Source organism: Cannabis sativa, chromosome 4, assembly GCF_029168945.1.
Source record: "Cannabis sativa cultivar Pink pepper isolate KNU-18-1 chromosome 4, ASM2916894v1, whole genome shotgun sequence".
NCBI classification, from domain to species: Eukaryota; Viridiplantae; Streptophyta; class Magnoliopsida; order Rosales; family Cannabaceae; genus Cannabis; species Cannabis sativa.
The window spans coordinates 2,199,128-2,212,511 of record NC_083604.1 but is presented as its reverse complement, the minus strand read 5'-3'; the positions used below and the strand labels follow the sequence as shown (position 1 = coordinate 2,212,511).

General features: G+C 29.1%; 1 protein-coding gene and 2 non-coding genes across 3 annotated transcripts; all 3 read right to left on the bottom strand.

The window, feature by feature from the left end:
- Nucleotides 1–285: 285 nt before the first annotated feature.
- TRNAR-UCG (transfer RNA arginine (anticodon UCG)) lies at nt 286–359 on the bottom strand. The gene has a single exon. It is a non-coding gene; the product is annotated as a tRNA-Arg (tRNA).
- A 6,439-nt stretch (nt 360–6,798) lies between these two features.
- Nucleotides 6,799–6,872, bottom strand: TRNAR-UCG (transfer RNA arginine (anticodon UCG)). The gene has a single exon. It is a non-coding gene; the product is annotated as a tRNA-Arg (tRNA).
- Nucleotides 6,873–11,109: 4,237 nt separating this feature from the next.
- On the bottom strand, nt 11,110–12,090 carry LOC115714381 (uncharacterized). The gene has a single exon (XM_030643065.2). The coding sequence runs from the start codon at nt 11,816–11,818 to the stop codon at nt 11,261–11,263; it is 558 nt and encodes a 185-aa protein (XP_030498925.2). The 5' UTR covers nt 11,819–12,090; the 3' UTR covers nt 11,110–11,260.
- Between the last annotated feature and the right edge of the window lie 1,294 nt (nt 12,091–13,384).

The window sequence follows — 13,384 nt, the reverse complement described above, 5'->3', positions numbered from 1 at the left end:
ATTAAATATGGGATTTAGAAACCTAATTACATATATATGGCATATCAAATACCATAAAAAAACCTAAAAATAAAAAAATACCATATAAATTGGCCAAACTTAAATGTGCCATATTTATCATAAGAACTTTTAAAATCCCATACTAAGTGTAATTTCCTCTACTTGGATTGGTATCGGTCTTGTGGTTGGGCCCTTTTAATTTATTTATTTTAGTTCTTTTAGGTATATTAGCCTTTTTTTATTATTATTACATAAAAATGAAATAATAAAAATTAAAAAACTAATCGACCACAGTGGGAGTCGAACCCACGACCTTTTGATCCGAAGTCAAACGCGCTAATCCACTGCGCTATGCGGTCGTTGATGAGGTTAAACTATAAGAACAATGTACAAATATAAAATCTGTGTTACAAATGAACAATAATAATCCAATGCTTTCTTCTTTTCTGAACAGTAAAATACTAAAAATAGCTTAACATTAGAAGGAACCATAATTTCATTTAATTTAAATTTTTAGTTGTTATATAGTTTAAAAAAAATGTGTTAAAAATTAAAAAAAAATCTCTTATTTACAAAAAAAAAAAAAAAAAAAGAATTTTGTTAAAGTTGCTTCTTCATTGTGATGAAACAATACACGAGAAGGATCGATATTGTGACTTAATCGAGACATTTTGAAAAGTCAAAAAAAAACAAAAAATAATCTCATGCTCTTTCTCATGTAACATGAGTGAAATTTCATTGAATAGTCCTGTTAGATAAATTAACAATAAATCCAAGATCTATTTGTATATAATATAGAACACGATAATAATATATGATAATTAAGTATATGCGTACCTGATTGATCCGTAGTGATTATCGCAATTTGATAGTGCAATACTATGAACTAAGTCTTCCTCCCTAGATATCTAAATCAGAAACATTTTATTTATCTGATTTTCAAAAGGTATACAATTGTGATGAAACAATATGTATTTATAGAGTTAGGGAGAGAACTTAACTACAAAATTGGACTGAGCCTGCTCATCAAAAGCTTCAGTTAACTAGAAAACCTTACACTTCTGCTTCACCTAGACTTTACACATAGATGCTAAGCCCATTAACAATTGATCACCAACAATATGGGCTAACACAACAAAGAACTATCTAATCAATGCAAGTTTTAATAAAATCAATAAAATTTAATATAATTCCAAATAAAAAGTCTAACAAATTCATTATTTATGCTGTATTAAATAAGATTATTATTATTATATAAAAGCTTTTTGGTTTTGTGAGGTTTTAGGATTAGTTGCCTGATTTGTTTAGGTTAGTGTGGGGTTTCTGTGTTTGTTTTGTAGTCTTGTGAGCAGGGCCGGCCCTGGGCATAGGCGGGCTAGGCCTGTGCCTAGGGCCCACCTAGTCCAGGGGCCTAAAAAAAAATTTTTGCCCTTTTAAAATTATACAATTTTTTTGCTGATTTTGAAAAATACCATTTTTTTTTCTAAATAAGGGCCCAAAAAATAATTTTTACCCTATAGCCCACTAAATTTCAGGGTCGGCCCTGCTTGTGAGAGTGGGTAACTTTGGGAATCCAACGACCAAGTGGCTTTAAAATATAATGAGGGTAGGAACTAGGAACACCAATTTGGGATCCAATTTAAATTCCAAGTGTTTTCCATGTTAATGTTATGTGGACATTTTGGCCATGAACAAAATGATTGCAAAGATGATGTTGTTTGGGCTAAGCATACTTTGAGACAATACTAAACCTTTCTGTGCAAAAAAACCTGTTTACCTAAACTAAATAACCATCAGTCATAGATTGTGTGGGGTCCGGAAGGAACAACAAAAGTTACTAATTCTAATTTTAGTCGTGTTTCTAACGGAAGAGAAGTCTAAATTGGATTATATGCTATTATTTTATGTAGTTGCTATTAATAAAATTACATTTAAAAAATTATAGATCATTAAAGTATCACGAGTAACCAAATAGTTCTTAAATTTTGAAAATAGCAGAAGAAATATATATTTTCTACATCTTAAAATGTTTGCATTAAAGAGTAAATCACCTTAAAAATTAAAAAAAAAAAATATTGACGGCTAAACTATCTGAACTTTACGGTTTGTAACACTTCACCACAAAAATTGAAATTTTGGCGGCTAAACTACCTAACCCCTGTTCCGTTTTGCTCTGCACACCTCCGTCCAAAAGTCATAGTTAAGTGCCACGGTGAACTGTTCACGTGTACACACTTGTACACGTAGCAAGTTTTTAGTGATCCACGTAATATTAATTTTAAAAAATAATTATAAATATTAAAAAAAAATTAAAAAATCAGATTTTATTTTTTATTTTATATATATATATATATTAATTTTAAGAGTACATATATATGTATGTATAATATTATGTTTGTTACCTTAAAAATCCTAAAGCAGACTGATGAAAAACACCATCGAAGAAAGTAGCAGTGATAGCCAATTGAACGTAAAGCGTTGGGTCTTCGGTCGGACTAACTTCCTTCCCCAGCATCGACGCTATCACAAGAGATCCAACAGCCACTTCCTTCCCCAAGTCGCTTTGCTTCAAGGGAATTTTAAAAAAGAAAAAGAAGAAGAAAAAAAAAAGTAAAAGAAAAAATTAATTTTTTAATTTTTTTAAATTAAAAAAAAATAAAAAAGAAAAAAAAATCTGATTTTTTAATTTTTTTTAATATTTATAATTATTTTTTAAAAATTAATATTACGTGGACCACTAAAAACTTGTCACGTGTCCACCGTGCACTTACCAAAATTTTAGTTTTTGTAGTTAAATGTTACAAACCGTAAAGTTCATTTGTTTTAAGCGCTAATGATTAGATTTACTTTTGGTATGACTGGTGTAATAATATCTTTTTTACCTTTTATTTACATTCTTTTATTAGTGTAGACTCAAAACTTATGCTTATTTTTTTAAAAAAAAATGTTGTTACTCTTACTCATTAATCATAATCCATCCATTGAAAACGTTAAACAAAACAATAATTAAAATATGTTAAAACTTATGATATTATTGAGTTTAATTAATGTAGATAAATAGTGAGTCATAACATTATTTTCTTCAAATTAAATTAAAATTCAAATCATATATATACTAAAACTTATGACAATAATTTAAAGAAAATAATAATTAAGTCAAAATAAAAACTTAGAAAATTTGATTAGGCCACCAGGGATGTAAAAGAGTAACAACACGCATTCTAGGGCAATCTTTAAGTGGAAGATGACATATATTTTCAATGTCACACTTATTCTGACCAAGAATTCGACATTGATAAATCTTATTTGAATCATCAGAAAAAAAAATATATCTTTATCATCTGGATGAACAGCAAGCAAGTCTATACTTTCAAATCGCCTCATCATCATTAGATCGTGATAATGCACCGAATTCCATTTAAACATCTTATTGTTCCCATCTTCATTATAAATTTCCTAAGCCATAAAAGCATAGTTCTTCAAGAAGGCTAGGACAACTTTTCCTCGAACCACTCCAACATATACCTTCAACTCTTTACAACTACACCTAACAACACAACCACAATGTAAGGCCAGTGGAAGACCAATCAATTGCCATTCTTTTGTGATAATATTAAAAATTGCAATAGCTTCAATGTGAAAGAATGACCCTAATGTCCAATATACAATTCCATTATTATTACTTCCAACAACACCACCTTGATGATTCCATAGAAAGAATACAGGAAATTTGAAATTAGTTGAAGAGGTCCATTGTCTAGTCTTAGAAGAAAAAATAGTTATATGGAGATCGAATCGAACTGGAGAAATTCTTACCTTATTAAAAACATTGGTACTAATTTTGACCACTTTATACTCAAGCTTAGTACTAATATTAGTATCATCATAATCCCTTGATACTACTAATGCATATCTATAATATTTATGAAAGGCATTTGGAGACTGAGGAAGTAAAATATATTGTTTGGTAAAAGGATTGCAAATGTATACAAGTTGAGAAGATTCTACCAATAACAAATCTTCGAACGAAGACCATAAATAAAAATAATTGCTACTATCCTTCGAATGCAAAAACTCTAAAGCCCTTCTTTGTCCGTAGTCAAAAATCTTTGATCTCTCTGAAAAAAAAATCATAGGAAAATGAACAAGTCGATAGGTGGGAAAGTGTATTGTTAAGTCTTTTTTGACGATGATAGTAATTGGATTTTCGCCTCAAATAAGATTTAGAATGATTGATAATCGAAAACCAATTTTTACACACAGAAGCACACTCTACTATACTTCGAAAATCAGGAAGTCGGTGTAATATTTCTAATAGTAAATCATCACTCATAATGAAAATTAGGGACATAAATTTTTTCCTCCGCCGTTCATAAACAATAATTTCCATGGTTAAGAATTTTTTTCGATCGATAAATATATTTACAAATTATATAGCTGTATTACTATAAGCATATATATAGATTTGAAAATATCATACTTCATTTTTTATTTTTATTTTTGAAAAAACAGAAAATATCATACTTCAAATTTAAATATTCTTATATTTTATATTATTGAAAAAAGTTTGTTATTTTTTAAAAATAAAAAATTGAATTGAATGTACCGAATTTAACCACACGCGCACATGCCAAATTATCAATCTTTTATTTTATATGTATGGTCTTGGCTGTCATGCATATTAAATTATTTATTACGTAGAATTAACATAAATGAATAGAGTCCCTGCGTTGCAAGAGCTTAATGGGAGATAGAATTCTCAAGACAACTTTGATTTTTGGAAAAAGTTTTGGTATTTAAAACTCCCTCTAAAAGTTAAGAATTTTTTTTGGCGGGCCCTCTCTAATTGTCTTCCTACTCTTGTTTCACTTCGAACTAAGCGGGTGAATGTGACTAGTAACCCTCTTTGTAGTGGAGATGCCGAGACTACATTTCATCTTATGGTTACTTGTCCTTTTACGATGGCTTGTTTGGGGAGAAGATTGAGTTTTACTGTCTTGAGTGGAGATGCTGATTTTGGTTATTGGTTTGAGAGCTTCTGTAATGCTCACCCAGGAGATGGTATTGATAAAATGGCTATGATCTTATGGGGTGTTTGGGGAGCTAGAAATGACTTGCTTTAGAACAAAAAGCTTGTTTGTGTTGAAAGAGTTGTATCTGCTGCAGTTACGTACCTTGAACTTTGGAAAGTTGCTCAATTGAAAAATGGAGATGTTTCGACATCTACTAGCCATGCCTCGACTAGTTCTGAGCTTTGGAGTAAACCATCTTTGGGTGAGTTGAAGGTTAATTGCGATGCAGCTATTTTTTCAAGAGAAAAGAGTCATGGTTTGGGGTGGATTGCTCGTGACTCGGCAGGGGTGCTTCTTAGTGCTGCTGTCGAGAAGAGATTTGGTGGTGTCGACCCTGTGGTGGCTGAAGCAATGTCAATGAAGGAAGCTTTAAGCTGGCTTAAACAAACTTGGGGTGATGGTGGTTCAGTTGAAGGTTGGATCCCTACTAGGGTGTGTGTGAAGACGGATTGTCTAGTGTTGGTGAATGCTATTAACAATAATAGACAAATTCTTTCTCCTCTTGGTTTAATTGTTTCAGATTGTATTAGTCTTATACGATCTCTTTCGATGTTTTATATTTCAGTTCAGTTTGTTAAACGATTTGGGAACCAAGCGGCTAATTGGTTAGCTCGTTCTTCTGGTTCATGTCCTGGCCGTCTTTCCTGTAGGGGGTCTGTCCCTACAGGTTTGGAAGCTATTTTATTAGCTGATTTGCATTAATAAAGTTGCAATCTTTATTTAAAAAAAAAAAACATAAATGAATAGAGTACTTGTTTCACGAAAAAAAAAATATTGGAGTGGAGCTCTAGAATCTATCTATCTATATGTATATATATATAAACTAATCACGATGTTTAGAAATAGTAATCATAATAGGACAATATACAACACACTAACAAATGGGTTACAATCAAGGAGAAAATTAGTACCTTGTGGATTTTCCAACATCGTAGCTAGGTATTCATTGAATATATATAAGGGTTTTAGAAGTAAAAAAATGGATGAAATTAATGTGGATAAGAGCTTGAGATGGGAAGAATGATTGCCAAAAATGGAGATAGTAAGAATAGTCAACCGAAGTCAATGAGAGTAATTACGAGAGAAAGAGGGTGAGAGACACAAAATAAATATATTCTCTTGTTCAAAAATAAAAATGAAAAAATGTTCTGTAAAACATTAAAATGTTCTTTTCAGTATTATGAGTTATTGTAATTAAAAGGTAAAATGGTTGAGAGACCATCGGTAGTGACAAAGGAGAAAAGTATTTCACAGGATTTGACATGAATACAAAATTCAGATTTTCATTTCAGAATAACACTTTTTAAAAATGCAGTTTTTAAATCACCAACCAATAAGTTTTGGTTGTATAATGAAATTTAATTACACCACACAAAGATCATATGAAACCAGGTTTTCATAAGAGTAAATTAATTACCCACTTATTTATGTTTGAATATTGTTGCTTCTATAATTGATTTAGTGTTCTTGTTTTTTTATAATTGTAAAATTCTAAATTGGACCTATCTTATGTTGCCTTTTTATGAAAAATTCCATTATCATATACAAAAGTATGAAGCTCATATTTTGGTTGGTTGCATGAACTTGGGCTTTGGATAATTACTTGGATTGGTATCGGTCTTGTGCTTGGGCCCTTTTAATTTATTTATTTTAGTTCTTTTAGGTATATTAGCCTTTTTTTATTATTATTACATAAAAATGAAATAACAAAAATTAGAAAACTAATCGACCACAGTGGGAGTCGAACCCACGACCTTTTGATCCGAAGTCAAACGCGCTAATCCACTGCGCTATGCGGTCATTGTTGACAATTTTGTTCAACCAAACATATGACAAAGAATAACAATACTTTTTTACTTTGTTAAAATGTAAACATTGTTTTTTATCTTGTGTGTTATAAATTTAAAATATCTTATAGAATGAAAATTTGATATACTAAATAAATATATATATATATTTATATAACTTCATTCCACACACAAAAAATGATGATGGGTGGCTCCCTCAAGTTACAAAAAATATATATATAATTTTGTTTAGTAGATTTATTAGACATTTTTAAAGTTGCTTCTTGATTATGATCAAACAATACACAAGGAAGATGGATATTGTGACTTTAGACATTTTGAAAAGTCAAAAACAAAAAAATAATATCATGCCCTTTCTCTTCTAACATGAGTGAAATTTCAATGGAGATTCTCTTTATCCTATATATATTAAATAAGATTATTTGATTTTTCTCTTGATGGACATATATATTTGAAGTTGACTTTTTGTAGAATTATGTACATAGAGAGAGAGAATGTCTCTATTTTCATCATCTTTTCTTAAAGTTTAATTTATCTTGTGATTTAATATGAATAAGCATAAGATATTAAGATGTATATAGTGGTGAATCGAAAAAATATATAGATTTTGAGGATTTGTACATCTTCAACCGAGTCTGGTTAACAAAGTAAGCTTGGAAGCTCTATTATTCTCTTTTGTTTCTAGGAGAGCTGTAGTTTTAAAAGGTAGAAATAAATTTTTTGGTTTTGTTTATTTTTTTTTTTTAAAAAAAATCTTTTGTGTGAAATAATATTTTATGGGAAAAATAATCGTACGATGTATGGACTTTGTAGAGAGTGGGTGCTAGCAGAGATATTAATATTTTTATTTTGAAGATATTTGGATTCCTTTATCTGCTACCTCTAAGGTTCTTTCTCTGAATCTCCAACTCTTTAGTGTTGGTAGTGTGATGTCTCAGTTGCGTTTTAAACTGGGTGGTTGGGATGAGGAATTGATCTATGGGTTGTTTGCTCCAGATGAAGTGGTTGCCATCTACTTGGCCCTCGTTTTCTACTTGTGATAAGTTGATTTGGAGTCATGATAATTCAAGCTTGTATTCTATTAAAAGCGGTTATTGGTTCACTATTGGTGAGCTAGGTTTAGGCAAAGCTTCTTCTTCTATTGGTTTTTCAGGTTGATGGAAGAAGTTGTCGAGTCTTAATGTTCCTCCAAAAGTTAAAATGTTTGTTCGAAAAAATTCTCATAGGTTGATTCCTACTAAAAGTAATTTGATCAAGCATGGACTACTTAACGATGGAGCGTGTCCTTTATGTGATAGTTATTAGGAAACAACACACCATGCATTGTGGGGATGCCCTTCTCTTCTCCTTCTCACAAATTCTGTGAGTTCCAACTTGGTGATCTTTTGGCTACTTGCTCTGATTTTTTTTAGTTTTATTCTATCTTAACCCTTTACTTAATTCTCAAGTAAAGCTTATTTTAGTTATTTTCTGAAGAATTTAGTATTAGATGACTAAAATGGTGCATAAAAATCAGTTGATGTCTCTTCAGGTTGTGGTTATTTAGGTTTGAAATTTTTAAGGCGATTATCGAAGATTTTGGATCAAAGTATCGTGGATAGATATAGAAAAGCATGGAGACAGTCAGCATTAGCTTCTCCTTCCTTGACTGATCGTTGTTGGGTGCCTCCTCCAGTGGATTTTGCTAAGGTCAATGTTGATGCCACCTTAGATATTGATGGTGGTTTATGTGGCATGGGCATGGTGATTTGTGATAATCAGGGTTTAGTCGTTGCTTTTGATATTTGGTATTCGATGGAATATTTTCTTTCGGAGATTGCAGAAGCATTGGCCTTACGTAATGTTGGAATTCAATGTCGTTTCTTGGTTTGGATAAAGTTCAGTTTAAGTCAGACTGCATTAATGTGACGAAAAAGATTAACAATCAAGTCTTCTTGGATACGTCCTTAGGCTTAGTTTGTCGAGATATTAGTTGTAATTTTGCTAGTTTAAATGTTGCTAGTCTTTCTCATTGTCCTAGATCCATTAATGAGGTTGTTCATACTCTTGGTAAGTTTGCTTTGTCTTTTGATAGCAAGGTATAGAACCTGATTATCTTGATTGTATTTAAGACACTATTATGCGTGAGGCCATTTAATTAATAATATGACCTTGCCCTTTTTCTATTTTTTAGAACTCTTGAAGGAAGTGTTCATATTTTCTTCTTACAAGTTCTAAAAAATAAAGCCAATAACAAATAAATAATAAAACTTATCATAAAAAAAGTGTTTTAAGCATTTATAGTATGATTCTTAAAAAAATAACAAAATAAATAAGACATTTATATTATGTTTTTTTTTTTGTAAGAGGACTAGTATAATTTTCTTTTTTAAAATGTTCTAGTACAACTTTATCTCTAGAAGAACTTTTAATCCATTTTTTTAATAATTGCACATATTTTACTTATTTAAGACTAAATGTACAGTTTTTAAAATTTTAAAATAATTCATAGTGTCTAAAATAAAGTTTAAATAATTATTTTTCATAAGTATAAGAAAAATTATCAAGTGTGCACAAAATATTTAACATTGTAAACTTTTAAGAATTCATTAAAAACTTATAAGTGGTCCTAAATTATTATAAGAAAATTTTTAAAAATACTTTTTTTATATTTTATTTACATTTTTATGACTTTACACTTTTGAAGTTTTGAATTAACAAGAATACACTTTGCTTAACAAAAAATAAAAAAAAATAATAAAAAATTAACAAGAAATTAACTTCACGACAACGGTAAATCTATAAATAAACTATAAAACAATCAAAAAAATAAACTTATGACAACTATATATAACTATAAATAAATTATAACACAATTAAACAAACGGATATTTTAGTAAAAATAAAATGGTGTTAAAGTATTTTTTTTTGTAATTTTTAGCTTATTTTGTAAATTTTGCTTATTATAACACACACAATCACAAAAATAAAAATAAAAAATAAAAGCTAATTCTTTTCTCCTAATGCTTCACATTGTTAAAAGATGTACCAAAAATATCATTTTTATTGGTCGGAAATGCTAAAAAGTATTAATAGTACCTATTACTATATATATGTCAAAATTTAAAAAATACAATTTAATACATTTAACAATTTAGTATATATCAAAGTTGAAAGTGTATGATTTAGTATTTGTCAAAATTTAAAAATTACTGTTTAACACGAAAATAATTGTCACATTAATAAAATTGAACAAATTGAACAAAAATCCCTTAATTCAACCATATCAACAATTTAAAATAAAAATTAATAGTCTAAAATTTCAAAAATATTATTTAAATTAAGGAAAAAAAAATCTTAATTAGTCTTTAAACATAGTTAATTATTCACAAAGTATGGTGCTTTTAAAAACAATAGTCTTTATGGTCCTGCTGCAGAATTAACTTATGGTATCATTGTGTTTTTTTTTTTTTGGAGAACATATCATTGTGCTTTGATTGAAAGATATTTTAACTTTCTTGTTGGATGTATTATACGATTTTTTTTATATTCTCTATCATATAATAAAAAATATTACACTCCACACATTTTTTGTGATTTTATTTTCTTCTTTTGAGATATCATTTCAGGAAATTAAATTACATAAATTTTTAAACGGATTGTTTCACAAATACACACAAACAATAAAAAAATTATAAAAATATAGTTTCATAAGGTCTTTATAAGTTATAATCTTATCAATTTTTTATTATTTATATATTATTTTTTTTATTATTTTAATATTATTTAAATATTATTTTTATATAATTTTTTTTATTGTTATCTTATTTTTTTTATAAAAAACAGTAAAAATATATAAAAAAAATTCTATAAACATAAAAATATAATTTTTTTTTTTACAAAAAATAATGTTTTATGTATTTATTCTATTTTTAAAATAAAAAAAAAAGTAAATATGCCCAAAAAGAAAATAAACTCTAGTATTGAGCCAATTATCCATTGAGTACCATATTATATTCTCTATTATATTTTCGGCAAAAAATTAATATTCTTTCTTCTTTTTTTTCTACCCATAAATAAAAATTACAAATATTAAAGCTATTATCACTGTATTTTATATCGTTCATTCCAAGATTTTAAAGATAATTTAGTAAAAATAAAAATAAAATAAAATAATTTTATATTCCCTACCTAATAATAATAATATTTAATAAAGCTAATTTTCCACCACAATAAAGAACGAACAGAACTTCGCACGTGTTAAGCCATATTTTTCCTTCTTTTTAAATATCAGTCTAATCCTACATATCACGTTTTGCTAAATTTACAAACCGACGTCGTTTTACATTCCGTTCCAACAAAAAAAGAACAGTTTTTTTCTCCTTTTTTTTTCAAACTGTACTATTGCGCCGCCGGCAAAGTTTCCGACCGCCATGACAAATCGGAGAAATCGGCGGAATCATAATAAACATCGGAAAAACCGAACAACCCATCAAAGGGCAAGAAATCGTTACTTTCATTAAAGTTATCACCAGTTCCAAACTCAAAAGAATCGTAACTCGGAACTTGTTCATCAAACCCCAAAAACTCACCGATTCCAGAAGAACCAGACTCAACTCGGACCAACTCAGTCTCTTCTTCCTTCAAAACATCTTCACCAGAATTAGAAGGCGGTAAACCAAGCTCATCATCAGAAGCTTCTAAAAGATAACCTAGATCCGGTTGAGACTCGCCAGATTCCGACGCCAGATCTACAACCGGCGCCGGAGTTGGGGTAACGGAACAAGAAGGAGCGGAAATCTCTTCCTCTAAGCTTTTCATAACGGAGGCAAGGTCTTGAGTCGAAGGGTCAGGGTCGGAATCGTCGAGAAAACCAAGGAACTCTTCCCTGAGTTTCTTGACCTCGAACGAGTCGAGTTCGGACTCGGCCGAGTCATCTCGGAATCGTTTAGTAGTCATAGTATTTTTTTTTTGGAGTAAAGTGAAATTACGAAAATGCCACGGAGAGTAGTTTGTTGAGATGAGAAATAATAGGGTTGAGAAAGGGTAGTGAGGCAAAAGAGGTGAGAGAGAATTGGGTTTATATAAAGGGGGACAGAGGAGAGAGAAAATGTGAGTGTATGTGAGTAATGATGGTGACGCAGGCGCGTGGCGTGGGGGATCGAATACTTAGGCCATCACGGACGTCTTGCCTTTTTTAAATAAAAATTAATAATTATTTATTCAAAAATTCTATTTATAAATTTGTGTATGGATCCACTTTTATTTATCAGGAGCATTGTTATTATTAAGTACTAGTAATGTATTGTACATTCTCGATATGTCGCGTTGCGATTGGCTAGCGATACTCATTAAAATCTATTATATTAAATTATATGGGACACAATATTTAATTAGACCAATAGCGATACTAACACATAAGAGGGTGTTAGGCACCACTAGTGCCCTTTAACATTTCTCTATTATTATGCATCAGTTTTCATATTTTTTTAAAAAAATATTATTTTATTATTGGTTAGTGATATTCTCTAAAAGTTATTATAGTAAATTATATGGACTTGATTTTTAATTGAACAAATAATGATATTAACACGTAAGAAGGTGCTAGATACCACTAATGCCTTTAGTATTTTTTTTTTTTAAGAATAAATTCTATTATTATAAATTTAAAGAGTCATTTGCAATAACAGAAAATATAATAGGAAGAATCTCCCTTAACCAAACACAATCAAGATTTAGAAATATTTAAGTTAATAGTTTTATAGTAGTATATATTGTAGTTATTTAAAATATTTTATAAAATTTTGATAAATTTAAAATAATTTAATATGTCGTAATAAATAGGGTTTTAAAAATTTATTGTATGTGTGTTTTTTTTATTTTATACGTGTGTAAAATTAATAATTTAATTATTAATTTTTATATTATAAATTTTTTAAAATTTTACATCATATATCAAATAACTATAACGTAAACTACCCTAAAAATAAATTTGGAATAAAAAATTTGTATAGATACGGAAAAGTTGCAATAAGGTGTATCGTAGTATCACCTTATTTTATTTTCCTTAATTTCGTGTCTGCTTTTTCTATTTTTATATATATATTATTTTATTTATTTATTAAATGGATTTGAATTCTTGTTTCAAGTCCGGTCAGTTGGGGGCCCACGCTGCTTAGTCAATCACGGCCTTTTTCTTTTCTTTATTTCTTTAAAAGGAGTTTGGCTCGGCTCGGCTCGGCTAAAGCAGAAAGAAAGAAATTGATGAGATGAGATGAGAGATTATTTCGGTGTGTTTGTTTGGTGGGAAAATGAGATTCTAGGTGGGTACAAGGGTGTTTTCGGTACAAAATTATTAAAAATGAGACCTTATATTTGTACTCTAAAAATTTAACAATTATTATAAAATTAATATATATTTTTTAAATTTTTTTCATTTATATATTTTAAAATATTTTTTTATATTTATAGAAAAATATACAGAGCAACATAATTTGTAGTTTAAATCTACTTCACAACCCATAC